Raw genomic sequence first — 27,371 nt, forward strand, 5'->3', positions numbered from 1 at the left:
AACTGGAATGTTCTAAGTTAAACAGTAATCGCCACACTTAGAAATGGAAAGTTTTATCAACTGGCTTGAAATGTCAGTTGAATATATTCAGTGACTGTTACTAACAATACTACTTTAAAGTCACCATCACCATAGACAGTATAACTCCCTAACCGATCTATTGAGAGAGGGTGAGATTGGGATAACTGTTTAAGTTTCCACCTCTTGATGAACTGTCTTGCCAACTCCAGCTGCTAGCTTTGAGAATAAACTTAAACTGAGTTACTGTATAATTACAGGGTTACCAGTGGTTGAAGGATAAGATTCTAACTGAGGAAGGCAGACGACAGCAAGGAAAACTAAAAGAACTTCAGGGTATTGCAGAGCGACTGAGCTGCACCCTACCTCAGTTAGCAATAGGTAAGGATTTAATATTGCTATCTGGAAATTGAGAAAAATGATTGTTGTTCTTAGCAATCTAGAGCTACAGTTCTTCTTTTATGACTGTGTGACACCACATCATTTTAATGTTCTGTGTCAGGCAGCATTCCTTCACCGGTTCATCTTTTGGAAGTACAGGTAAAGAAATTAGGACCCACAATGAATGTGATTTTCCGATCACTGACATTATGGATATAAAGTTAGATGCAACCCATTCTAACTTCAAATGTGCATTGCTATGGAATGACACTCTCCATTGGAACACTGATTCAGAATTTCCTGTTGCATTCTGCAACAATTTTTAGAAGCTTTTATTGTCATTTGGTGAAGTCCATCCATAATTGTAGATGATCCAGTTTTCTCAATTGAAAAATTTTAGACCTAAATCTATCTTTGAATGAAATACTAGATACTTCACTGAGCTAGGTGAGATCATGTTAAAGGAGCATTACCTCACATTGAAATTCAGTCCAGATTAAGACCTATAAAAAGTCATCATTCTGACAGAGAGCAAGTTTGGGGTTTAACCAATGTTTTCACCACTAGTTCCAATCAGTTAAGCCCATGCCTGTCAACTATTCTGATTTAATTGGGCACCCTGAGTTTTCCTTATGAATTTTAGCAGCCAAGTACAATACCTTTGACATTAAATAACATCCCAAGGTACTAGAGTCATCAGGAAAAATGGAGGCCAAGCCAAAGAATGCAAGATAAGGATCAACCAAAAGCTAGGCTAAGAAGGTCATTTTTGAGGGGAGGTCTAAGGACATACAAGTGAAGAGCAGAGAAGCTTATACAAGCAATTTCAGAGCATTGGGTGCAGGCAACTGAGAACGTAGTGCTTGTAGTGGGGCAGAGGAAAGCAAGGAATTTTAAGAAGTCTGTATCAAAGAAGCAATGTGTTTGTAGAGTTAAGAGTGAACCACAGGAATATTTAAGTATAATGCCGAGAATTTTCAAATTTTAGATATTAGGAACCTATGCCAGAATAAGTTACTGAAGTGTGAAGTGATGGGCGAGTGACACTTGGGAATAGGAGAGGTCACAGTTTAGGATGATATAGTGTAGAAGATGGAGGCCAGTTAGCAGATCATTGGAGTAATTGAATTCAGGAGTAATAGAAGGTTGAATGAGAGTTTCCACAGCAAGTAGGCTAAGACTGAGTAGTCGAAGACGATTTTATGTAAGTACAAGTAGGCAGCCTTTGTAATGAGTGATATGAGATCAGAAACTTGATTTGAGCTCAAGTATGATGCCAAGGGTTTAGTTTAGCCTGAGACTGTGGCCATAGTGAAATATGATCGCTAGGTTACAGTGTGGGCAGTGGTGAAATACTGTTTCAGACTGCCCTGCTATCCTGACATTCTTAAATTTTAAAATGTGATAGAGACTTAAAACTGTTTAATCAAAGATAGTTGTGTATTCCTCCATGGTTTTAATCCAGAGGATTTTTGCATTTAATAGTAAAACTTTTAAAGTTATGTTGTTTACAGGTATCAACATCTGTACTTAAGAGTAGAAAAGAAATGAAGCACCTACCAGACCAAAGCCTTCTCAATTTATATTTGTGGGAATGGTAGCAATACATTAAAACCAAAAAGCATTTGTTGTGGGAAGTCTCAAATCCCAGATTTGATCTTCAAAGGCTGAGAGAAGTACCCATATAGATGAATATGTGTCGATGCTTCTCTCTCCCTCCCTTCTCTGGGTGAATGTTACAGTCTCTGCTATTCTTGTCCAACATTTGATATATCAATAGTAAATTCTTCTTTGCTATTTAACAGGATTAACTGATGCTCATCCATTTGTCGTACTTCTCTGTGCTGTCAAATATACCTAGATGCAAAGTGACTGTAATTGAAACTACCAGAAGCAAAATTTGTGGTTAATACAATTCAAAGAAACTCTGCACAATAAGTCCTCGCTTAATATTACATTCATGAAACAATATTAAGTGTATCAATTTCCAAAACCTTTTTTTAGTTAGAATTTTCTCATCGAGGTAATCATTGTACACTGTAAATTTAAGCATTACTCATTAGTAAATTACTACATTCCTAAACAAAATACTTCTTAAAATATATCCCTCCCTCTTGCTTGCCACGAGCCCTGTCCTTACAGGCTTCCGATTTTAATTTCTCAATATGTGATTGAAATGTTAGTAGAAGTGATGCATGTTTTCTACTGCTTCAAGCAGCTGTTCTTGAGATCAGTGTCTAATGTTCCAGGTTACATTGAAGGCAGGGACATTATTTCCTTTGTGCTGTTAGGTGATACTGGGCATACATAACGTGGACCTACTTCTGACAATAGATGCTCAATGTAATAGTATATACAGCATTTGTATTCTGATAATCTCATGTTTATCTTGCAGCCTGGTGTTTAAGGAATGAGGGAGTTAGTTCTGTGCTAGTGGGAGCCTCGAACACTGAGCAACTTCTGGAAAACATTGGAGCAATACAGGTTAGTATCATCATTTAAGTCAAGCAATTGTTGGCCTCAAAGACTACAGGAATGTATATACCTTGCTTTTGGCTGTTGAGCAAAATGTACACATTTTGCACATAAATTTATATTGTTTTCTGCAGACAAATGTGTGGGTCCGAAATACTGTGTTGCCTGTACAATGTCAGTATTAAGGACACCCGCCCAAAACTGAAGAGGAGGAATTCATTTGTTTTGGTCTACTTTGGTATCCATAGATAGGATGAAGAAAGTAGTTCTGTGAAGGAAGTATGAGTAGCTAGAACAATCCACAAATATATGGATTTATTGATTGCATGGCTTCAGTCTTGATATGAAAAAGATTCACATTCTCATAACAAAATGGCTGAGTTAGTAGCTCAGATAGAAACAAATATGATAGCCATTTCAAAGTTAAAGCTCATTCATGAGCTGGGACTTGAATATTCAAGGGTATTTGGCATTTCAAAAAGGACAGAAACAAAAGAATACAGGTTAATGAAGGATCTCATCAGTAGTGTGTGAATTAATCTTGCTTCCAGTAGGTAGAGATAAGAAATTGGAAAAGAAAGATGTTACTGGTGAAAGTGATTTGTTAGCCAAAAAATAGTAGCTACACTTTAGGATAGACTATAAGTGAAGAAACAACTAGCTGTAGAAAATAATTTTATTTCTGTATGTATTAGACAAATCTAATGGGGAAAGAATGTAGCCTATGGATGAGTTCATGAATATATTCTAAACAGTTCCTCAAAACAGTACATTCTGGAACCAACCAGACTATTTTAGACTTTGTAGTATGTAATTAAACTATTTATTAATGACCTCATAATAAAGGATCCTCATGTTAAGAGTGATTGTAATATGTGCATGTTTTCATTTAGTTTGAGAACAGGAAATTTGTGTTGAAAAGTAGTGTCTGAAATTTAAGGAAAGGTAGTTATAAGGATAGGAAGTCTAATGGCTGAAATAGGTTAAAAATAAGGCAGAGCAAACACTGGCTGGGTCCCAGAGCAGAGAGTAGAGCGGGTCACGGCTGGAACAGGAACCACAGCAGAGCGCGATAGCTGAGTGAGGGCGGCTGAATCCCGGAGCGGCAGACAGTGTCCTGGATGGGGGCCAGCGCATGGAGGCAGTGTGGCCTTGTGTTCTGAAGCCAGGTGGGCACGGACTTATGTTGGAAAAGGACTAGAATTTGAGTACTTTATCATTCTGGATAAAACACTATATTCCCATGCTAATCTATATTTTTTACTATTTCAATTCTGTGACAACACTTAAGTATCTGTACCTAGACAGACTGTACCTAAGATGGCTTACACACTTCTCACTGCATTCATTTGAGTGCATGTGACAATAAAGGCTATTCTGTTCTATTCTTTAGTAGTTAGCCATTTTTCCTGCTTTTTAAAATGTTGCTAAAACTTCTGGACTGCCACTAATCTTTCCAGCATTGTTTATCTTTTCTTTCAATGTAATACCTTCCTTAAAGTCTTTAGTTAGCCAAAAAATTCTGAAATATCTCAAATGTTGGCTACCACTTCTCCAGTCTCAGCCTGGGACTCAGCCAGCGAATCCGCCCATGTTCACTCTGCCACACTCCGGGTCTCAGCCCATGCTTAGTCTGATCCTGTTCTGGAACTCAGCCAGCGAATCCATAAGACATAGGAGTGGAAGTAAGGCCATTGGGCCCATCGAGTCCATTCCGCCATTCAATCATGGCTGATGGGCATTTCAACTCCACGTAGCCCTTAATTCCTCGAGACAACAAGAATCTATCGATCTCTGCCTTGAAGACATTTAGCGTCCCGGCCTCCACTGCACTCTCCGGCAATGAATTCCACAGGTCCTCCACTCTGGCTGAAGAAATGTCTCCGCATTTCTGTTCTGAATTGACCCCCTCTAATTCTAAGGCTGTGTCCACGGGTCCTAGTCTCCTCGCCTAACGGAAACAATTTCCTAGCGTCCACCTTTTCCAAGCCATGTATTATCTTGTAAGTTTCTATTAAGTCTCCCCTCAATCTTCTAAACTCCAATGAATACAATCCCAGGATCCTCAGCCGTTCCTCGTATGTTAGACCAACCATTCCAGGGATCATCCTTGTGAATCTCCGCTGGACACGTTCCAGTGCCAGTATGTCCTTCCTGAGGTGTGGGACCAAAACTGGACACACTACTCCAATGGGGCCTAACCAGATCTTTATAAAGTCTCAGTAGCACAACGGTGCTTTTATATTCCAACCCTCTTGAGATAAATGACAACATTGTATTCGCTTTCTTAATCACGGACTGAACCTGCATGTTTACCTTTAGAGAATCATCGACTAGCACTCCCAGATCCCTTTGTACTTTGGCTTTACAAATTTTCTCACCATTTAGAAAGTACTCTATGCTGTTATTCATTTTTCCAAAGTGCAAGACCTCGCATTTGCTCACGTTGAATTCCATCAGCCAATTCCTGGACCACTCTCCCAAACTGTTTAGATCCTTCTGCAGCCTCCCCACTTCCTCAGTATTACCTGCCTGTCCACCTAACTTCGTATCATCGACAAACTTCGCTAGAATGCCCCCAGTCCCTTCATCCAGATCATTAATATATAACGTGAACAGCTGCGGCCCCAACACTGAACCCTGCGGGACACCACTTGTCACCGGCTGCCATTCCAAAAAAGAACCTTTTATCCCAACTCTCTGCCTTCTGTCAGACAGCCAATCCTCAATCCATACCGGTAGCTCACCTCGAACACCATGGGCCCTCACCTTGCTCAGCAGCCTCCCGTGTGGCACATTATCAAAGGCCTTTTGGAAGTCTAGGTAGTTTCCCTGGTCTAACCTACTTGTCACCTCTTCAAAGAATTCCAACAGGTTTGTCAGACACGACCTCCCCTTACTAAATCCATGTTGACTTGTTCTAATCAGACTCTGCTCGTCCAAGAATTTAGAAACCTCATCCTTAATGATGGATTCTAGAATTTTACCAACAACTGAGGTTAGGCTAATTGGTCTATAATTTTCCATCTTTTGCCTTGATCCTTTCTTGAACAAGGGGGTTACAACAGAAATCTTCCAATCATCCAGGACTTTCCCTGACTCCAGTGACTTTTGAAAGATCTCAACCAATGCCTCCGCTATTTCCTCAGCCACCTCTCTCAGAACTCTAGGGTGTATCCCATCAGGGCCAGGAGATTTATCAATTTTAAGACCTTTTAGCTTTTCTAGCACTTTCTCTTTTGTAATGGCAACCATGCACAACTCAGCCCCTGACTCCCTTTAATTGTTGGGATATTACTCATGTCTTCCACTGTGAAGACTGACGCAAAGTACTTGTTAAGTTCTCCTGCTATTTCCTTATCTCCCATCATTAGGCTTCCAGCATCAGTTTGAAGTGGCCCAATGTCTACTTTTACCTGTCGTTTGTTTCTTATGTATTGAAAGAAACTTTTACTATCATTTCTAATATTACTGGCTAGCCTACCTTCATATTTGATCCTCTCCTTCCTTATTTCTCTCTTTGTTATCCTCTGTTTGTTTTTGTAGCCTTCCCAATCTTCTGATTTCCCACTGCTCTTGGCCACTTTATAGGATCTCTCTTTTTCTTTAATAAATTTCCTGACTTCCTTTGTCAGTCATGGCTGTCTAATCCCTCCCCGGATAATCTTTCTTTTCTTGGGGATGAACCTTTGTACAGTGTCCTCCATTATACCCACAAACTCCTGCCATTTTTGCTCTACTGTCTTTCCCGCTAGGCTTTGCTTCCAGTCTGTCTTTGTCAGTTCCTCTCTCATGCCCTCATAATTACCTTTATTTAACTGTAACACCATTACATCCGATTTTGCCTTCTCTCTTTCAAACTGCAGACTGAACTCTACCATATTATGATCGCTGCTTCCTAAGGGTTCCCTTACTTTAAGATCTTTTATAAAGTCTGGTTCATTACAAAGCACTACGTCTAGAATAGCCTAGTCCCTTGTGGGCTCCATAACAAGCTGTTCCAAAAAGCCATCCTGTAAGCATTCTATGAATTCCCTTTCTTTGGATCCACTGGCAACATTATTTACCCAGTCCACCTGCATATTGAAGTCTCCCATGATCACCATGATCTTGCCTTTCTGACATGCCTTCTCTATTTCCCGGTACATGTTGCGCCCCTGGTACTGACCACTGTTAGAAAGCCTGTACATAACTCCCATTATGTTTTTTTTTGCCTTTGTGGTTTCTCAATTCCACCCACACATACTCCACATCGTCCGACACTATATCCGCCCATGTTCACTCTGCCACCACTCTGGGTCTTAGCCCATGCTTACTCTGATCCTGTTCTGGGACTCAGCCAGCGAATCCGTCCATGTTCACTCTGCCACTACTCTGGGACTTGGCCCGTCCGGGATCCAGCTGCGAATCATCTCCCTTCATCTCGCCCCCATTCTCTGGGTAGGGTTAGGTAGTTTAAGAAGTTGAAAATTGCGGGGAAGGGGGGAGCAAAAAACAATGCTGCAAAGAGGTGAAAAGGAAAAAAAACTGTTGAGCAGAGGAACTCCAAATGGAGTTTTTAGTCTCCCGCTATCTTGCCTTCAGAGAGGGGAGAAAACTACATCAAAAGGAAGAGAGAAGGCAAAGTGGACATAGGCCCCTTAGAGAAAGTGAGGACTGCAGGTGCTGGAGATCAGAGCTGAAAAATTTGTTGCTGGAAAAGCGCAGCAGGTCAGGCAGCATCCAAGGAGCAGGAGAATCGACGTTTCGGGCATAAGCCCTGAAGAAGGGCTTATGCCCGAAACGTCGATTCTCCTGCTCCTTGGATGCTGCCTGACCTGCTGCGCTTTTCCAGCAACACATTTTTCAGCGTAGGCCCCTTAGAAAATGAGGCTGGGGAAATGATAATGGGAAACCAGGAAATGCAAAGAAACTGAATAAATACTTTATACCAGTCTTCACAGTAGAGAATACTAATAGTATTCCAAAATTACTAAACATTCAAGGAGTAAAAAGACAGGCATTAAGTACAAGAACTATCACTCCCAGGAAAAGGTGCTAGGGAAACTAATGAGGGTAAAGGCCAATAAGTCCCCTGGATCTGCTGGGATGCATCCAGAATATGAAAGGGAATAGATACAGAGATAGAGGATGCACAGATTGTTATCTTCCACGAATCTTTAAATTCTGGAGAAGTCCCAGAGGAAAACATCAGTGTCACACCTTTACAGCTTGGTTTGGGGAACTTTGTTTGTGAATCAGAGCTAGCATCAAGGTTCAGCAAGTATTGGGAAAGGCAAATGAAATATTGGCCTTTATTTCAAAGCAAGTGAAATATACAAGTAAGAAAGTTGGCTAAAACTGTCCAGAGCACTAGTCAGAGCACAGCTGGAAGATAGTGAGCTGTTTTGGAGGCAGTCCGAAGAAGGCTTACTAGGTTGATATCAGGTATGTAAGGACTGTTTTATTAGGAGGGTTTGAGCCTGTACTCGATATATTGAAGAATGACCTTAGTGTAGCATACAAGATTGGTAGAGGAAGATATGAAAGACTCTTTCCTCTTGTGGGAAGAGTCTCAGGCCAGAGGTTGCATATTTAAAACTGAGGTAAGGAAGTATTTCTTGTCTGAGAATTGTGAATCTTTGGAATTCTTTACCACTGAGTACAGTTGAAGCTGGAACATTTAAATATATTCAAAGTTGAGATAGACAAATGTTTAATTATTAAGAGGATCGAGAGTTATGGGGAAAAGGCAGGCAAATGGAGTGGATTATCAGATCAGCCATGATCTCATTGAATTTTGGAGCAGACTCAATGGACTGAATTGCTCATACGTCTTATGGTGGTCATTGGGGGTCATTATAAGAGTGCGATAGAAGATTGGTTAGTGAACAGAAAACAGTGTCAGATGGTTCACTATCAAATTGGAAAACTGCAGTTTGTGCCACAGTGACTACCTCTGAGGCCTCCCTCAACTATTTACAATCTGTCTTCTAATCCGATATGCTTATGATAGAAATCTCAGTAGGAAAGCAGATTGCAAGGCAAGTACGTAAATTCTGCAAAGGGATTTTGTGTATGTTTTATATTCAGTGAGCGGGCAAACAATTGACATATGGAGTACAGTGTTAGAAAATGTGAAGTCATCCACTTAAACTGGTAGATTAAATAAAACAGAATATTACTTAAATAGACAGAGCAACTGCAAAAATATTGCCGTGCAGAATGTTCTGCATGGCTTTGTACATGAATCCCAGAATGTTAGCATGCAGGCACAACAAATAATTAGGAAATCAATTGGAATGTTGCTCTTTATAAAAATAGAGATGTCTTGCTACAACTGTGCAGCCCTTTGGTGAAAATATACATGAATCCTTTGCAAAGTTTTGATGGTCTTACTTAATGAAGAAGATATTTGAGAGAATGTTCACTATTCTGATCTCTGGAATGAAGGGGTTGTCTTATGACGATAAGTTGAGTAGGTTGGGCTTATACTCATTGGATTTAGAATAATGAAAGATAATCTTATTGCTTTGGTTTTAGATTGGTGAGACCACATCTTGAATAATGTGTGCATTTTGGTCTCCTTGTTTAAGGAGGAAATGCATTGGAGATGATTCAGAAGAGGTTTACTAGATTGATACTTTGATTGAACAGATTGTGTGTCTGACCAGAATAGGTTGGCTAGGTGGGTGCTGATTTTTATCAAAGTGAGGTACTTGATTGAAGTTTTTAAGAACCCGAATTGTTCTGACATAGTGGACATGAATGAGTCCAGAACTAGGAGACACTTTTAAAATTAGGGGCCTCCCTTTTAGTTACGCAGTATAGATGGTTGGTGATTTATAAGTAATTTTATTGAGTTAGTCAAGACACAGTAGTTTGGAGATGACATTTTTAATAAGGTAAAGAGAAATATAAAACCATGACAATTGGGGATGTTCACTGATACCAGGAAACAAGAAAGCTATGAGCACAAATTGTATTGATCCTGTTAAAGTGGTGGGGACAGCACCCTGCTCTCTCTAGCTGAGGTGATAGTGAACTCCTCCTTTGGTCTTCCTCTTTTTCTGCTTTGTCTTCCATTTGCCTGATGAAGGCTACTCTCTGGGGATTACCCAATGACAACCTGCTGCCCTCAAGGTCTGCTTGATGAAAACTTCCCTCTGTCTGCGAGCAGTTATTGTTAGATTATATTTCTAGGAGTGGGTGGTTTACACTGTGTCAATCAATTGTCGGAACACTTCTGTCCAATGGCATGGAACAGCTATTGTCCCTTTTCCCACCTCCATTTAAAAGTTAGTTTTCATTCCTTCTAAGAAAAAAATCATCTTATTTTCAAAAGCAATAAGATGCATTTTGCGGCTTTGACGTTAGTTCAATGTGCAGCATGACATCTGTGGACATCACCATTTTTCCTTTCGTTATTCTATACTAGAAGTTTGGGAAGTTAAAAGTTACTACTTTAATTGCTGTTAATTGCAGTGTTATACTATGCAGTAAATACTAAGAAAATCCCATTTTAAGGGACCCAAATATCCAACATCACACAGGTAAGGCGTTCTTCTTTTCTCAAAGGTTTGTGCACCTTTGAAAGTCTATCTCAGATGGCAATTGAGATGGAGTCATTGAATATCTTTTAACATCGGTAGATAGATTCTTGTTAGGCTAGGGAATCACAGTTATCAAGGCGTGATGGGAATCTGGAATTTAAACACAAACAGATGAACTATCTTATTGAACCATCTTGTAGGAGTGAATAGCCCACCTCTACTCCTAATTCATATGTTTGTATAAACATTTAAGTTTTGGAGGAGAGTTGTCAGGGTAAATTCTGGGTGGATGTTTCTTGTGGGTGCATCTACTAAGAGACACAGTTTAAAAATGAGGTTTCTGATTTCGACCATGAGGGAGAGAAGCATTAGGCCGTTTGGCCCCACCGAGTCTGCATCGCCATTTGGTCACGGCTGATGTGTTTCTTAAAGCCATTCTCCTGCACTCTCCCCATAATCCTTGATCCCTTTGCTAATCAAGAACTTAGCTATCTCTGCCTTAAATCCACTCAATGTCTTAGCCTCCAGAGCCTTCTATAGCAAGGAGTGCCACAGATTCACCATCCTCTGGTTGAAGAAATTCTCCTCATCTCTGTTCTAAAGGGTTATCCCTTCATTGTGAGGCTTCCCCTTGGTTCCTAGTCTCTCCTACTTGTGGAAACATTTTCTCCACATCCACTCTATCCAGACCTCTCAATATCTGTATGTTTCAATGAGATCCTTCCACATCCTTCTAAATTCCATTGAGTACAGACCCAGAGATTTCAACAGCTCCTCATGTGGTCAGCATTTCCTTCCTAAGATACAGGGCCTAAAATTCCTGACAATATTCCAAATGCAGTCTGGCCTGAGCCTTATTCTCAGCCGTACATCTCTGTTCTTGTATTCTTGTCTTCTCAAATAAATGTTAACATTGCATTTGCCTTCCTAACTGCAAACTGAAACTACATCTTAACCTTAAGAGAATACTGAACTAGAACTATTCCTAAGTCCCTTTGTTCTTCAGATTTCCACATTATTTCCCTATTTGGAACATGGTCTGCGCTGCTTCTTCCTACCAAATTCACACATTTTATTTCATCTGCCACTTCTTAATCCGCTCTCCTAGCCTGTCCAGGTCATTCTGCAACCTGCCTGCCTCCTCAACACTGCCTGTCCCTCCACCTTTCTTTGTGTCATCTACAAACTTAGCAGCAGTGTTATCTTTTCCTTTGTCCAGATCATTAATGTATAATATGAATAGTTGTCCCAACACTGACCCCTGCGGAACTCTGCTAGTCACTGGCTGGCATTCCTGAAAAAGACCCTTTATCCCCATTGTGTGCCTTCTACCAGCCAGCCAACCTGGTGTCCATGTCAGTATGTTGCCCCTAATGCTTAACTCTTATCTTATTTAGCAGCATCCTGTGTGGCACCTTGTCAAAGGTCTTCTAGAAATCTAAATAGATTGCATCCATTGGCTCTCCTTTGTCTCACTTGCTCGTTTACAACAGTGAAGAGAATTTCTTCTTTGAGAGTTGTTAGTCTTTGGAATTCCTTTCCACTGAGTACAGGAGAAGCTGGTTCATTGAATGTATTCATGTTTGATTTGGATTTTCCATCAAGGAGGGTTGTTGGACTAGGGAAGAGAATAGGCAGCAAAGCAAGAATTGAGGCCACAATCAGATTAACCATGATGGTCAAATGGCCTACTCTTATTTCTTTTGTAAATGATCTCATCAAAAAATTACATCAATACAGCTAACATATTTATAACTTACAAGAGTCGTATGACATTTATGGAAGACACAGATAATTTTGGTGATGGGCCCCACTTACACCCGGAATGGTGTCAGTTTTCCCATTACTGGTACAGTTTAGAATCCTTTGGCCCAACAAGTCCACACTGACCCCTCCGAAGAGGAACTCACCCAGTCCCATTTCACTCTCCTATTATCTGACATTTACCCCTCTAATGCACCTAACCTGCACATCTTTGGATTGTGAAAGGAAACTGGAGCACCCAGAGGAAACCCACGCAAACACTGAGAGAATGTGCAAACTCCATACAGACAGGCGGCCAAGGTGGGAATTGAACCCGGGTCCCTGGCGCTGTGAGACAGCAGTGCTAACCACTGAGATACTGTGCCACCCCTCATTGTCAACTGGAATACCAGCATGTCAGTTTGTTAACTAAAGACCAATTATGATTACATTTACAGTTGTCACTTGTTACAGGAACATCTAAGTCTTTGATGTCTTCCTCAGATTTTCTCCCTTGAATTTGTTTTTATTTCTTGTTCTCTCCTTCCCAACCTTATGCCACCTCTTCCTCAATCTGCTTCCCCTATAGATGTTGCCTCCTCACTAGGGGAAATTCTATCTCACTTAAAAAGACTCAACAGCCAACCCAATTTCGGTTCTCGGCGAACATTCACACCTGCAAACAGAGTTTGCTGGATCATTTTCCTCAGGAGTACAGACATTGTGGTATGCTTGAGATCAGGTTGTTCAACACAACAGATGACCTCACTGAGCCTTGTTGCATTCTGTTTCATTAAATGTTGGTTCCCTTGTTCTGAAGGAAAGCTGATATTGGACCCCTGCTATGGAAAGTTTTTGATTCCCCAGCACGCAACACGTTCCTCCTTAATAGTGCCAAAATGAGAGTGAATGCTGTTTCAATGTGAAAGGCTTTGGGATTAAATGAAATCAAGTATTATTATCTTATTCTTTTTCCCAGGTCCTTCCCAAGTTATCCTCATCAGTTGTGCATGAGATCGATGGTATCCTGGGAAACAAACCATACAGCAAAAAGGACTATCGATCTTAATGAGGGATTCAAATGGGCCTGGACTGTTATCTTTCAAAAATAATCTTCTTTGCCTGCTCAAGCTGTAACTGAAGTTAATACCAGTATGCTTCTGACGAAGGAATTAAACTTCCAGTTCCTGATGCTACAGAAAAGGATCAAACAAGAAAAAATATACCACAAACCAGTGCTGACAAAGCTAAACTGGTTCAGTGGGCTGCCTGTTACCTTTGCTAAGTTTTTAAACTTTTTCTTTTCTTAATGCAAAAAATTACTGGATTAAAATTAACATCAGAGTTGGCTGGTCTTCCCTGTGATGAAAAACATTATTTTAATGAGGAGCTGTTGCTGGATAATGAGTCGTTTGATCATGATTATAAAGTATGGTACTCTGCTGGAGCCTGCAATTCATAGATTTGACTGTAATCTAATTGCTTCTTAGGAAACCTAATCAATTGAGGTTTTTTCCCCAAAAGTAGTATTGTGGGGTTCCAGATCTGCACACTTGTGTATATGTTATATACATGCGATTATATATATATACATATATATATAAAAATATACATACATATAAATATGGGCCACAGGTTCAGTGGTGACCTTTCAGATGTCCACAACTGTTAAAGTGTCAGAGATGCTGATTTGAAGAAAACATAAAAACGTAACAATATAACATAATCTTGAGGCACTATTGAGCATCGTGCCCTGACAACCGGCTGTATATATGTGACAGTAACAGAGTTTGATTTTACTTGCAAAGAACTTGTACGATTGTAGATTTAAAATGAGCAGTGGCTCTTGACTGATCTATGCATGAATCTATTATAATCAGGATCCGTGTGTATGTATATGCTGCTGATCATGTAAATGCTATGAATCCATGGGCTGTTTTGAAAAGATCATATTACAATAAAAAGATTAATATTGGATAGGTTGGGGTTTGGACATTCAAAGAACTATAATAGACTCGAGTCCTGTTACCCTGTTATTTTTTATTCCTCCTCCTACACCCACTGTGTGAGATAAGGAGCAACCTTTTTGCTGAAACGTTAAACCAAGCTCTAACCTGCATGTTTAACTGGTTCAAATGTATGTTAAAGATCCAGTGGCGCTATTCTAAAAGGAGCAGGCATTTCTTCTCGCACCTTGAGCAAATATTCCTCCCTCGACCAAGTAGGTGTGAATGTACATCAATAAAACATGCATGTTAGCTAGCTAGTTAACTCTTTTTTTTTGGAGCTCTTATAATTTTTAAAATGACTGCATCGTTTACTCAAAAAATGTCTGTTATTTTGAAAAGATCCAAAAGATATTTAAAATTCAATAAATACAATTTGTTTTAGCCATATTGATCATTTGCTCCTAATCAACTTAAGATTCTTCCAAATGTGACTGGAGAGTAAAGAGTAAAAGGTATCCTTTGCTAATTCCATCTAATAATGCAGCTTAATCCCTCTGGAAACCCATACAGTTCTACAGAATCATGTGGCAGAATGATAACTCGAATTGTCCTTCAGTATAATATTAAACCTGTACAGTTCTACAGAATCATGTGGCAGAATGATAACTCGAATTGTCCTTCAGTATAATATTAAACCTGTACAGTTCTACAGAATCATGTGGCAGAATGATAACTCGAATTGTCCTTCAGTATAATATTAAGACATTTTATTTCATTTGCTTTCACCATAGCCTTAATGGAAAATCATCTTGGAAAATCTCAGCAGGTCTGGTAGCATCTGTAAGGAGAGAAAAGAGCTAACATTTCAAGTCTAACTGATCCTAGTTAGACTCGAAACATTAGCTCTTTTCTCTCCTTACAGATGCTACCAGACCTGCTGAGATTTTTCAGATTTCAGCATCCGCAGTAATTTGCTTTTTAGGAAATCTTGTTTCTTCAAGCCTCCTTTTGTCCTCATCTCAGTGTTTTCCATCCATTTGATTTTTGTTCACCATCAGCTTCCCCATTATTGCTTTTGCTTACTTTTACTTTGCTTATAAAGTTTGTAATCTTTAGAGAAATGAATTATTGGGTCAAAACATTAAAACAAGCTAAAATCACTGCAACAAAGAAATTCTGGTTATCTTTCTCATTCCCTTCTTAAGCCTCAATTTTCCAGGGCATTAATATTTTGCTGAGGTTTGGAATGATACAGCACAGAAGGTCAAATAATCCTTTGTATCTCTTTGGAACTGTCCAGTTAATTCCATTCTTCCTCTCTTTTAGCTTTAGGCTTATGATTTTCCCTTTCAAATGTAAATCCGATTCACAGTTGAATTTGCTTTTACCACAGCCTCTACCCTAGCCCCTGTTCTAAGGCACTGTCTTGGAGCACTCCATATCTTAAAGCTTCCTGTGTGCAAAATAAAAGTTACTTCATGCTATCTACAGTTCTTTTGCCAATTAGTTTTAATCTGTATAATTCCATTTCACTGAAGCATTTTTCTTTTACTGTATGAAAAACAACTATGATTTTGAACTCCTATTAAATTTCCACTTAACCATCTTTGGTCCAAGGGTAACAACTCTAACTGCGCCAGTTGCTACACAACTGAAAATCTCTCATCCCAAATACCATTCTTACAAATATCTTCTGCACCCTTCAAGACTTTGGCTTCCTTTCTGTAATGTGGTGCTCTGAATTAGACATGGCTCTCTAGCTGATGTGATATTATCAAGGTTAAGCATAATCTCCTTGCTTTTGTATTTTAATCCTCTGTTAATAAAAGCAAGTATTCCATATGTTAGTTTAGCAGCCTTCTCAAACTGTCTTGCTGCCTCTAAGAATTTATGTATGTTCCTGAGATGTTCCTGTACTTCCCTTAAAAATTATACCATTTAATTGCTATCGCATCTTCTCATACTCCCTACTAAAGATGCATCACTTCATGGTGTCAACAGACTGCTTAACCACTCATGAATCTCATCTGTTTCCCTGTAACACATCCAGCATGATACGCAGGCTCTTATGAGGTATTGGTAGTGTCACTACTTCTGGTTCAGAAGATCTGGCTTCATGTCTCATCTGACCTAGTGGTGTGTCTCAACATATCCAAACAGGTTGCTTTAAAACTATTAAAGGCCTATCTGCTGCGGTCACAATACCCTATCTCTGGGCCAAGAGGCTGGGTTTCAAGTCCCACCTGCTCCAGAAGTGTGCAGTAATATCACATGAACAGGTTAATTTAAAAATACACATTTAACACGAAGCATTGAATAGCAAATGAGACCAGGAACTCTGAGTCAACCTCACATAAGATCAGAGATCACTGAAGTAAACTGTCTCAGTGAAGAGCAACATTAAATCAAAGACTTCAGTAAAGTGCCCTCCCACCAGCTGAGCCACCAAGGAAGCTCTATAGCTATGAATGCAGAATTACTCATGATGGTACCTTTATACAATGCTGCTTCATTAATTTGATGTAACAGAGAAGGTTGATGGTAATAGATGGTTTGATGTAAATGCAATTCCAAAAGATATTTGATAAAGTGCCACATACTAGGCACTTGAAGTTGAAGCCCTGAACAATAAATGACAATGACAGGACAGAATCCAATTTGATTGTGGAGACATGGACTGAAGGAACCTCCAGTAGAGGTTCTCCAAAGGTTGCTACTAGGACCACTGCCTTTCTTGGAATGAAAATGACTTGGATGTTGCAAATTCTAAAATATTGCCCTGTATTCCAGATAACACTGAATTTGAAAGTGTAATGAACTGTAATAAAGATATTGATAGACTTCAAAACGGCATGGGCAAGTTGGTGAAATGAATGTGTGGCAGATTAAATTTAGGACAAGTGCAAAGTGATACGTTTTGTTGGAAAGGACGAAACAGCAATATAAAATGAAGACTATGATTCTAAAGTTGGGGAGATTGAAGTAAACAGCAGATAGGTTGCAGTGGGGCGCAAATTGTTAAACGTGGCTGAGCTTGTTTAGAAATCTTGGGCTTCATTAATTGAGGTGCAGGGGATGAATACAATAAGTTATAATGAACTTTTATAAAGTACTGATTTGGCCTCAGTGTGTCCAATTCTTTATAGTCTGTCTTTGTTGTTTAATTGTCTACTACCATTGACAAGTATGACAGGACTACAGTGCTTATGATCATGTTCTGATCCAGTCGTGGTTTAATGCCTTAGTCTCTACGATGTGTTGTCACGACTGTTTAACATGCATGTAGTCCTGTCTTGTTGCTTCACCAAATTGGCACCTTTATTATTAGGTGTACTTGCTGCCTGATCCTACTAATGCTTCAGTATATCATTGAGCCGAGTTGATGGTTTTTTTGTATGGTAATTGTCAAGTCAAAGATATGCTAAGCCAGCAGGATTTACATTTCAATGGATTTGGAGACACTGGGGCATGTAAAGTTAAAAATCACACAACACCAGGTTATAATCCAACAGGTTTATTTGGAAGCTCTTGTTTTAGGAGTGCTGCTCCTTCAGGTGGTTGTCACCTGATGAAGGAGCAGCACTCCACAAAGTAGTGGTTCCAAATAAACCTGTTGGACTATAACCTGGTGTTGTGTGATTTTTAACTTTATACACTTTAGTGGTATACAATTCTGCTGCTGGTGGCCATTCCTCCTCTTGGGTGCCCAGTTTTGATCAGAAAGATCTGCTCTGAATCTGCTGCATTTTGCACAATGGTAGGGCCACACAATACAATGGAAGGTGTGGTCAGTACGTATGCAGTGGTTTCCTCTATACATATTGTCATGGTCAGATCTGTAAAATGTCAAATAGGCTCTTCCCTTATCTTCTCTCTCATGTCAATCAGTAATCGTGTTACTGAGTCATTCAGTGATGGGCATTAAATACTCCCCTAACTAAATAGTTTCTCGGCACTTGCTATCCTCAGTGTTTGTTTCATGGAGGAGCATTGATCAGCAGTTGATTGGATTGTAATAAACAAAGTTTTTGTGGCCATATTTGACCAGATGCCATGTGATATGACTTTGAGTTAATACTGAGGACATTCAGTGCAACTTCCTTCAGGCTGTCTACCAGTGTGCTATCTCCTCAGGTGATGCAAGGGTCACTAGGTCAGGCTGCTGGTTGACGAGTTTCACTATAGTTCTCCAATTATGAATGAGACCCGGAGGTTAGCAAGGAGAATGTTACAGATTGTACCTTACTCTGTGAAAATTGACAACCTGGATCAATGATAGATTTCTCTTGGGGGGGTGGGGGGGACCATCACAAATCAGGTTAGTTTCTAATATCAATCTGGAATTTTCATGCAGCATTACTAATGGATTTTGTCCAGATTTATTTAATGAAGCTTCAAATTTAACTTTAATTAGTCAAATTTATTTAAATCCCACAATTTGAAATGGCAGCCTTGCCGATGTATTCCAGTGAGTGAATAAAAAGAATTGAACACTGACCGAAATCTGTTTGCTTGTACCTCGAAGGAACAGAAATCCATCTTAATAAAAATGGAACTCCGCACGATATATAAAACGTCTGACTTTATAAATCAGCACATTTGAGTTAAAGCTCTGAGCCTTCAAAATAGAACAAGAGTAAAGCTGAATTTGGATCTAATGGCATCATTTGTATTATGGTTGCACATTTAGAGTAGTGCTTTGACATTCCAGACAATAATTCCACTCCTCAACTTTCAAGTCTTTTCACATTTGAAAGCTAGATTTGAAACTATCTCCACCATCAGGAACTGCATTCCCAATTGTAATCATTTCCTTCACAAATTTTTTCCTCCTGCAGATTTGACTTTTTTTTAAAAATCAGTCAATTTTAAATATATGTCTTTTGGTTCTTGATTTTTATACTACTTGGAGCACTTTTTAAAATTTGTTTAAATTCTGTAAAAGTTTTTTTGGGGGATTGAACATGTTTTGGTCAAGACTGGGGAAGGAACACGTTCACAATTCTTCACTGAACTTTCAAGCACTTGGTTCCGTTCTTATGCCCACACTCAAAGGTAAGCAAAGGCCTCACTTTTTTTCCTTAGAGGTATTAGTTAGTTGAATTGGAGTGGAAATTACCCAATAGAAAAATACCTACCACAGATCCAGTGTTAAGAACAGTTGCTTTGCCTTGTCAGTGTTCAGTAACTGCAGAAGGCACCTTAATTGCATGACTGATATTATACCATTTCTTACCCAATCTATCCCAGTCAGGCAGTACTGATGGCTATTTGCACTATGTCCTGTGTTCACTCAACTTACAGCAATGGTTGCAAATTCATATAATTTAGCTTTTAATGGCCAAAGGACAGGAACGAGAGTGAGCCCGTTCAGTTTCTTGACTCTGTTAGACATTCAGTTAGATGATTAATCTATATTTGAACCTGATTAGAGGTACAGATCGTGTCATCTTCATCCTTTTTATATTCTTATCCAATAGATGCCCCCCTCCCCCAAGAGTCGAGAATGTGGTGCTGGAAAAGCACAGCAGGTCAGGCAGCATCTGAGGAGCAGGAGAATCGACATTTTGGGCATAAGCTCTTCATCAGGACATGCGAGTCCTGATAAAGAGCTTAGGCCTAATACATCGATTCTGCTCCTCAGATGCTGCCTGACCTGCTGCACTCTCAACTCTGATCTGCAGTCCTCACTTTCTCCTAGATGTTGCCTATATAGAGGGTTTTTAAAAAATTGAAAACATTGCAGATATGTTGTTCTAAGTGATGGAGTGCTTAACAACTAGTTTCAGTTATTGTAATGGCCTTCCCATTTGGAGTGATCACATACATCCACATCAAGGATCAATTTGGAGAACCAATATTAAGTGGCATTTCCTTGATGCCTCAGGAAGTCTTGTGTGGCAATCCCTTCCTGGGGATTTCTATAAATGCCTACATCCCATTAGTTTGCCTCAGTACCATAACTTAGTGACTAGTCATTCAAGTAGCACAGTGGAAATATCCCTACCTTTTGAGCTACATAATAATCAGGTCAATCAGAGAAAATATGAGGTAACAACACCAAGATGCAGATAGACAACTGTACATTTCACAGTTGGCTGACTAAATCTTGTCTTGCCTGTTTCAGGACTTGACCTATTGCACACTCAGCTACCTCCCACTCTTCTCTCCCCCCCCCCCCCCCCCCCCCTCCTCCTCCTGAAACATTTATCTCCCCACCCCTTGGCTCACAGTCTCATGCCTAATGAAGGGTTTTTGCCCAAAATGTCCATTTTCCTGCTCCTTGGAAGCTGCCTGACCTGCAACATTCTCGACTCTAATCGTTGGCATCTGCAGTCCTCACTTTTCACCTAAATCTTGTCCAGGGCCAGAATTGTGTGTTTACCCACATTAGCCACCAGAGGGTGACAATGTCCATGATTTGCAGGGGTCAAACTCCAGTCTATTGCAAAGTGGATTAAAGAGTTAAAAAGCACAAAACTGATTTTAGGGACTGTATTAAGATGCACTTTTGAGTTTATACAGTCAGGTGCCTTCAATTTGGGTGCAACTTTCTTACTAAATAGCTTATTAATCTCAAGTAAGACAACAGTAATATTCTGTACACAATTGGAAAATACAATAACACCTTACAAGATACTGTTTTAAAAAAAAGTTAAAACACTGGAATTTGGAGTGGATATGTGCAAATGGCTGGGTTTTGTCCATATATTAAAGTGAGAAATACAATACTATTTATAATACTGTTAAGTAAAATGATTGTTTGTCAATCATTGTCACCATAATGCCCCTTTTTATTAGATTGGAGCGAGAGCAGGCAGAGAGCTGAACCAGGATGAGTGAGAAATCAGCAAAAATTGTACTAGTGTTTTTCTGGTGCTCGCTGGGTTCTTGCTCCTTTCACTTCCTCTCCTGAAGTTAGCTCAGGAGACTATGGAAGGAAATTGACCGTAGGTTGCTTACTTGCCTTCTGCAAGAGTCAGGATCATTTGTGATTGGATTGGGGACATGGGCACTAATGGATTCCCTGGCCCTGACCATTACACTTGGAAACAAGAGAGGAACAGCCTCCACTGAAGCGCCTTGTCCACTTCCCACTGATCTTCAATTCTTCATTATTTCTCAATCAAATGAACCAGTTTAAATGACATTTACCAAAATGTTTAACTTGTATCAAGAACAATTCAAATCCTTTGGGTCCAGCATTGTATTGGTCATCCCCAGGGCCATCTGTTGCAATTGCAGTGTCCAGTCTTAACAAAAATTCTTCTTATTACTGAATGGTAATTAGTACATTGCATCTAATGCACTAATTCTATGTTCCATCACTGCATTTTTATATGCTGAGGGGGTTGTAAGGGGATACTATAGGACTTGTTCTGCTAACACATAGGTGACAAGCTGAGGATTGCTCTAAACCCCTTCAGCAGAACAAGATTCAGAAATTCCGTGTTATAAACATGGCTGAAATGATCATGATCAATCTATAACCAGCAGGCAACAGGTGCCCACAAGCACAGAGCAGATCCATGCTCCACTTTTCCCAAGTGAATCCCAAAAAATCTGATGCTCTTGAAGGACAGTGTTGACCTTGACATGGAGTTCACTGATAGGCCTGGAACAGTGCTTGGCACTGAGGAATACTGAAGGTTTAGGAGATGACATTGTACTGTAGATTATTGATGGCACCTGGGGCTAATGTATCGAGCACAATCTGTAGAATCACTGATAGCCGATTCTCCTTTGGCCCATACCCCTACCCTCCCTGAAACAACAGTCAATGCAAGAGGAACAGTCTTTCATGAACGTGCGAAAAAAGTGCAAATATGTACAAGGGAGCAGAGATTCATTATCACCCAACCCAGCCCCCCCCCTCCCCCCGCAAAAAGATGGAAACAGTTTGTGTTATCCAAAAGAAGTTTAAAGATGATAGGTGTGCGATGACTGCATCAACTGTCTGTCATTTAGGAATGCCATGGGGAACTCTGCTGTCAATCTTCAATGCAGATTACATCATTGACTTTATTTTTCTTCTCTCCTGCTTCCAACCCTTCCGATAGGATCTTTTTATCTGGAACACTCATAGCCGAAATATTTGTAGTTGCTGCAAACAAGCAGAATTGTTTAAATAGTCTTCTTTTAGTTGGAAATTTGGTATCATTTTTAAAGCATACAAATTTGTAATCATTTCACACTTTTAGTTTGATATAACAGCCCAAGGCACTTGACAGGAGGGTAATTAAACAGTTTATTTGATAGTGTTTCCATGGTGGCATACTGGGGAGGTCTAGGTGATCAAAAACCTGGCTACAACGACAAGTTTTTGAAGGAACACTTTGAAGGAGGAAAGAGAGAGAGAGTCTCGAACTAGGAATGCCTGAGTTTGGAGCTCTAACAGTTGAAGGCACAGCTGTTGACATTTTCTTGATCCAATGAAGGAGGCTAGAATCAGACTGTTTTAAACCCCATCTCACACCATTTTACTAGTGGACCATTTTAGTTTTCACACAATAGCATACATCAAGCAAAAGAAGCTCCATGTCTTTCAATAGGTCTGTGATCCACTTTAAATTTTTTATCCTAAAAGTTCCTTCTGAACTTGATGAATTTGTACAAGAGTCAGGGAGATCTTGTGCCCCAGCTCACTGACTAGTCCTGGCTACATGTGCCTGAAGAATGTAGAACTGAATTCCATCCATGTTAATCAAAGGAGATTATTCAGTGGAGAACAATGAATTATGTTCTTTATCATTATTCATTGTGAGGATGTGGCATCACTGGCAAGGCTAGCATTTGTTATCCAATTAGAAGTCTCTCGATAGAGCTGACTCTTTCTCAGTCACTACAGAACAGTTGACCACATGGGTGTGAGACGGAGTCATATATAGAATGGGTAAAAATAGCAAGTTGCTCAATGATATTTGTGAATTAGATGGTCATTTATGATAATCCAACAGCTTCACGCCTATCACTGTGGTATTTTTGCAGAATTCAGATGTAAGTACTGCTTTTCTGTAACATACATACCACTGATATAGGGCCCTAGAGGCATCTGATTGTAGTTGATGAGAGCTCCAGTCCCTGGTCCCCGGAAGGTGGGTGCAAAGTTGTTACTGTACATCTGTGCTGTTCCATAGGGGCCCTGTGGGAACGGCTGGAAAAGATGATTACTTTAAACAAAAATGAAGTCAATCAAATCAAAGTCCGGAATAGGTTATGCAAATATTTCAAAGGTGAAACTGTAACCTCTGAAGACATTGACCCTTTAAGTCCAGCCCCTCTCAAGGGGTACCGAATGCCTTCTGTTCTCACTGGGATGCATCACAGTAGAGTGCAATTGTGTCCTCACACCCCCCAAACCAGAGAGAGGGAGCTTTACTCTTTATCAAACCTGCATTACACAGGTTTGATAGGGCATTTAACACCCAGTGTTGGAACTGCCACCACTCCACCAAAAAACCCCAATCATCAACATAAGTCATCATCAAAATGTAGATAAACTGTGCTCTCATAATACCATTCATTGCTAATGAGGAGAACCAGGATCCTCCAGTAAACCACATTTTCTTGATTCCATGGGGTTCAGTGGCAGAGGGATGGCTGCGCCCACACTCTCTCAGCCTCTTCCCCGCGATGCCCTTGCCCAGTTTCTCACCTGCTGTTGTGGTTCATTTCCCCGATTTGCCAGTCGGCTCAAAATGCTTCGCTCGGACATCTGCAGTCGTGCTGCCACAGGTGGCACCCTGGACAACATGTTGGGCAATCGCGTCACGTCTGCTTTCATGTCGCTCAGGAGCTCCTCCAGCTGATTCAGGACTGAAAGAAACAAAAAGCAAACACAGGGCAAGGAGCTCAGGGCCAGGGTTTCAGAAGCGGGCAGGGTGGGAGGGGGCCACAGTGGCAACACATCACTCACAGCTGGTGAAGTGGTACTCAGTAGCTCCATAAGCCACAGTAACACCATGCAGTAGGTACAAGGAACAGCAACATTGCAGGTAGAGGTGAAGTGGTGGGGGGGAGGGGGAGGGGGAGGGAGCATTGGTAGGAAACCCAATAATAATGGACAACAAATAGGGGGCAGTACTTCTAACACTCTACCCAGGCTCTGCAAGTACTGCTTCACCTGTAATACTTGCTCACACCTCTTCCCTTCACAGTTTTTGCTCTTTCCCTGAGCAACACTGATATGTTTATCTGTGGACTAGAAAATTATCCCAATAAATTGTGCAGAATAACTCAACCACACGGAAGCCAGAACCTGGTTGATGTCTGTACGCGTGTGTGGTTTGGTGATATAATGATAAATGGCACTGGACAAGTAACCCAGAGAACAGAACTTAAATGGTACAAAGTGGCACTTTCAGAATTTTAATTCAGTTTCAAAAATTGACACACAAAAGTGATTGTGAAGCTGTCCGACTATCATAAAAACCCAACTGATCCTTTAGGAAGCATCATCCATTCTGGGTCCATGTGTCTCCACATCAACATGACTAATTACCCATTAATGAGGCCCAGCAAAACACTCCATTGTAACATCAACCCCAAACTGTAATGGTTCAGGAAGGCAGTCCATTCATCCCATCACCACCTCATAGTTACTAGAGAAAGGCAACAAATGTTGTTCTTTCCAGCAACCCCCACATCCTGATTTTGATTTTGGAATGTACAAGATCAGCCTGATCCTCAGCTCACTCTGCAGAGTAGTGACTGCTGGGAGGAAGCCAAGAAAACTGCATCAGGCTGAAGTTGCTCTTCATTGGTCACTGCTTTGTCACCGAGTCAAACTGGAGAGAGATTATGGCAGTATCCCTGGCTTATTAAGTCCAGAGGCTGTGGCTCATGCTCTAGGACAGGTGGTCAAACCCCACCAGAAAAACTGGAGGAATTTCAATTTATTAATAAATAAAAATTCAAAGTTGAAAGTTGGTCTCAGTAATGGTAGCCATGAAACCATCAATTGTCATATAAACTGAATTAGTTGATTAGTGTCTTTTAGAGAGGGAAATCTATACCCAGTCTGGTCCACATGGAACTCCAGACCCACAGCATTCCACTCTGAAATGCAAGACACTCCATTCAAGGGCAATTAATGATGGATCAACAAATGCTGGCCTTACAAGGTGACTCCATCTCTTATACATAGCAGCAACAAAACAGCACAGTTGTGGGATCTATTCCAGTCTGTACTGAATTGGCTAATCTAAGCTGGCCTGCAATTATAAGCACGTTGGGAAGTGCTTGGAGGGTCAAGGTGCGTGGAATTTTAAATCCAGGGCTTATCCAGTCCTGACATTTCTCACCCACAGATGTTATAGCCCAGGTAAACTCAGCAAGGAGGAGGAATTAAAAATCTGCGAGATTTAGACACAGCCATTAGCAGCTTGGCCATCAGGGGGAGTCTGTGTCTTTGAGATTTTTTGAGTTGTATTGAGCAAGTTAGTCTGCCCAACACTGAATATTCTGTGCTCAACAAATAGAAACCGAAGCCATTGTTCCATATTAAAATCGGGAGTTAGATGTTAAACACCACAGAGAATAGTATGAGCAGTCAATCAGATCCAAACTGATTAAAATCCAGACTTACTGCTTCTATTCAAATTTAAATACTCTCCAATGCCATACCTGTCCTTTCCACAAACAGCTGGGAATGAGGGGGGGGAATTACTCCAATAACTGCTCCAGTATATTGTAAAAATAAAAATAAAAGATCTTACCCTATGAAAAATCTAAAATAACAGCTTGCATTTTGAAAGCACCTTCCTCATCGTAACATACTCCACAGGTCCGTGACCAGGCAATGGAGATATAAAACTGGGGAACTAAGACAGGATGGCTTCAGGGAGCAACAAGAAAAGAGAGAGAGGTGAGACGAGGAGTTTAGGGAGGATATTCCAGATTGTACAGTCTGGCCTGCCAAAGATTTGTCCACTGACAGATTAACACTGGCTAGTTTGGAAGAGTCTGGAGTGGGTTGGGAGGCTGGAGGAGATTCCAGAGATGTGGGAAGAGTGGGTGTTGAAATTTGAAGCCAAGGATGACTGTTTTAAAACTGCTGGACCAGCCGCCAATGTTTGTCGGTGGACACAGAGCGAAGGGTGAATCAGCCCTGATCCAAAAGAGAAAGCAGGCAACAGAGTTTTGCACCAGCTCCTGTGTGTGGGGATTAACAGTCACATCATCAAGGATGGCAATACCTGAAACTTTCAGCAAATCAGTTGAAAAGGGATTGACTCAGCGATGAAAACATTCCAGTTCATGATGCAAACGTGATTGAAAGGTCATCTTAGGAATGACAGTTTGCAAACACTTTGGTACAGACTGATTCTCTCCTTCCTCCTCCTCCTTCCCCCCCCCCCCCCCCCCCACCACCTCGGGTAATAATGTCTAGAGAACAACATTTGCTGAGGGGACCAAAAACAATGGCCTCAATCTTCCAGATATTTAGTTCAAAGGAAAGTTCTGTTTATCCAAGGCTGCTTGTCAATCAGTCTAATCATTTACAGACAGTAGTGTTAAGAGGAGGTGATGGTGGTGAGAATAAACTACAGTCTACATAAGAAATTGGGTGACATCACCTAGAGGAAACACAAAGCTGAGCATTAGCAGAACCCTGAGAGGAAACCGCATGCAAGTAGGGATAATCCGGTTACGAGGAGATGAATGAGAATGGCACCAGCTGGAGGATAGAGAAGTGTTAGAGCAGGATGGTGTGGCCAAAGGCTGCAGAGACATTTGAGGACAGGGAGAGTTTACCTTTGTCACAGTCACACAGGATGTCGTTTTATGACTTTGATAAAGATGCGATGGAGCAGAAACCTGATTAGAGATTAAAATGTAATGCAGGACAGATGGGCACAGATTTAGGAAATGACCACCTGTTAGCACATCCTCTTATACAATACTTAATGACTTTACCAAACCCAATGTACACCATACCCCTACTGTATGTGTCCCTCTGTACAGTAAGGATTTGTGCTCCCCCATCATTAAATGGAAGGCGTGTATGCCCCATAAAAATCCATAAACTGGCCCTTGAGTTCCTAATGTAGATCACATTCGCCCCCTGGTGGAATCAGCTGTACACTGACAATCAGTCCCAGCTACTGAACTTTGTACAGCTACCCAAATCTCCCTCACCAATCACAGGCCAGGTCTGCTCTATCCATTCAGATAGTGTCTGTTTCAGTTTGCTGTTACTCCATTAGTCATGGCTTTTGAGGATTAAACAAACAATTTTGTTGGTTATTGTCAAATTTCCACAATGAACAAT

General features: G+C 40.5%; 2 protein-coding genes across 9 annotated transcripts in view; one reads left to right on the top strand and one right to left on the bottom strand.

Moving 5' to 3' along the window:
- Positions 1-13,497, top strand: part of kcnab2a (potassium voltage-gated channel subfamily A regulatory beta subunit 2a) — a 277,744-nt gene extending 264,247 nt beyond the window's left edge. For all 8 annotated transcript variants that reach the window (XM_060852371.1, XM_060852370.1, XM_060852375.1 and 5 more), the window contains 3 exons: positions 279-399; positions 2,795-2,883; positions 13,129-13,497. In XM_060852371.1, coding sequence (XP_060708354.1) covers positions 279-399; positions 2,795-2,883; positions 13,129-13,218 — 300 coding nt within the window. In that variant the 3' untranslated portion in view covers positions 13,219-13,497. The remainder of the gene's footprint in view (positions 1-278; positions 400-2,794; positions 2,884-13,128) is intronic.
- An 8,508-nt stretch (positions 13,498-22,005) lies between these two features.
- The window catches only part of chd5 (chromodomain helicase DNA binding protein 5), an 87,631-nt gene continuing 82,265 nt past the window's right edge, over positions 22,006-27,371 (bottom strand). Inside the window, exons 36-38 of the mRNA XM_060852411.1 lie at positions 23,754-23,914; positions 23,126-23,252; positions 22,006-22,202 (exon numbers count right to left, since the gene is read on the bottom strand). Of these exons, the coding sequence (XP_060708394.1) occupies positions 22,090-22,202; positions 23,126-23,252; positions 23,754-23,914 (401 nt within the window). The 3' untranslated portion in view covers positions 22,006-22,089. The remainder of the gene's footprint in view (positions 22,203-23,125; positions 23,253-23,753; positions 23,915-27,371) is intronic.

This window comes from Hemiscyllium ocellatum, chromosome 37 (genome assembly GCF_020745735.1).
Source record: "Hemiscyllium ocellatum isolate sHemOce1 chromosome 37, sHemOce1.pat.X.cur, whole genome shotgun sequence".
Classification (NCBI taxonomy): Eukaryota; Metazoa; Chordata; class Chondrichthyes; order Orectolobiformes; family Hemiscylliidae; genus Hemiscyllium; species Hemiscyllium ocellatum.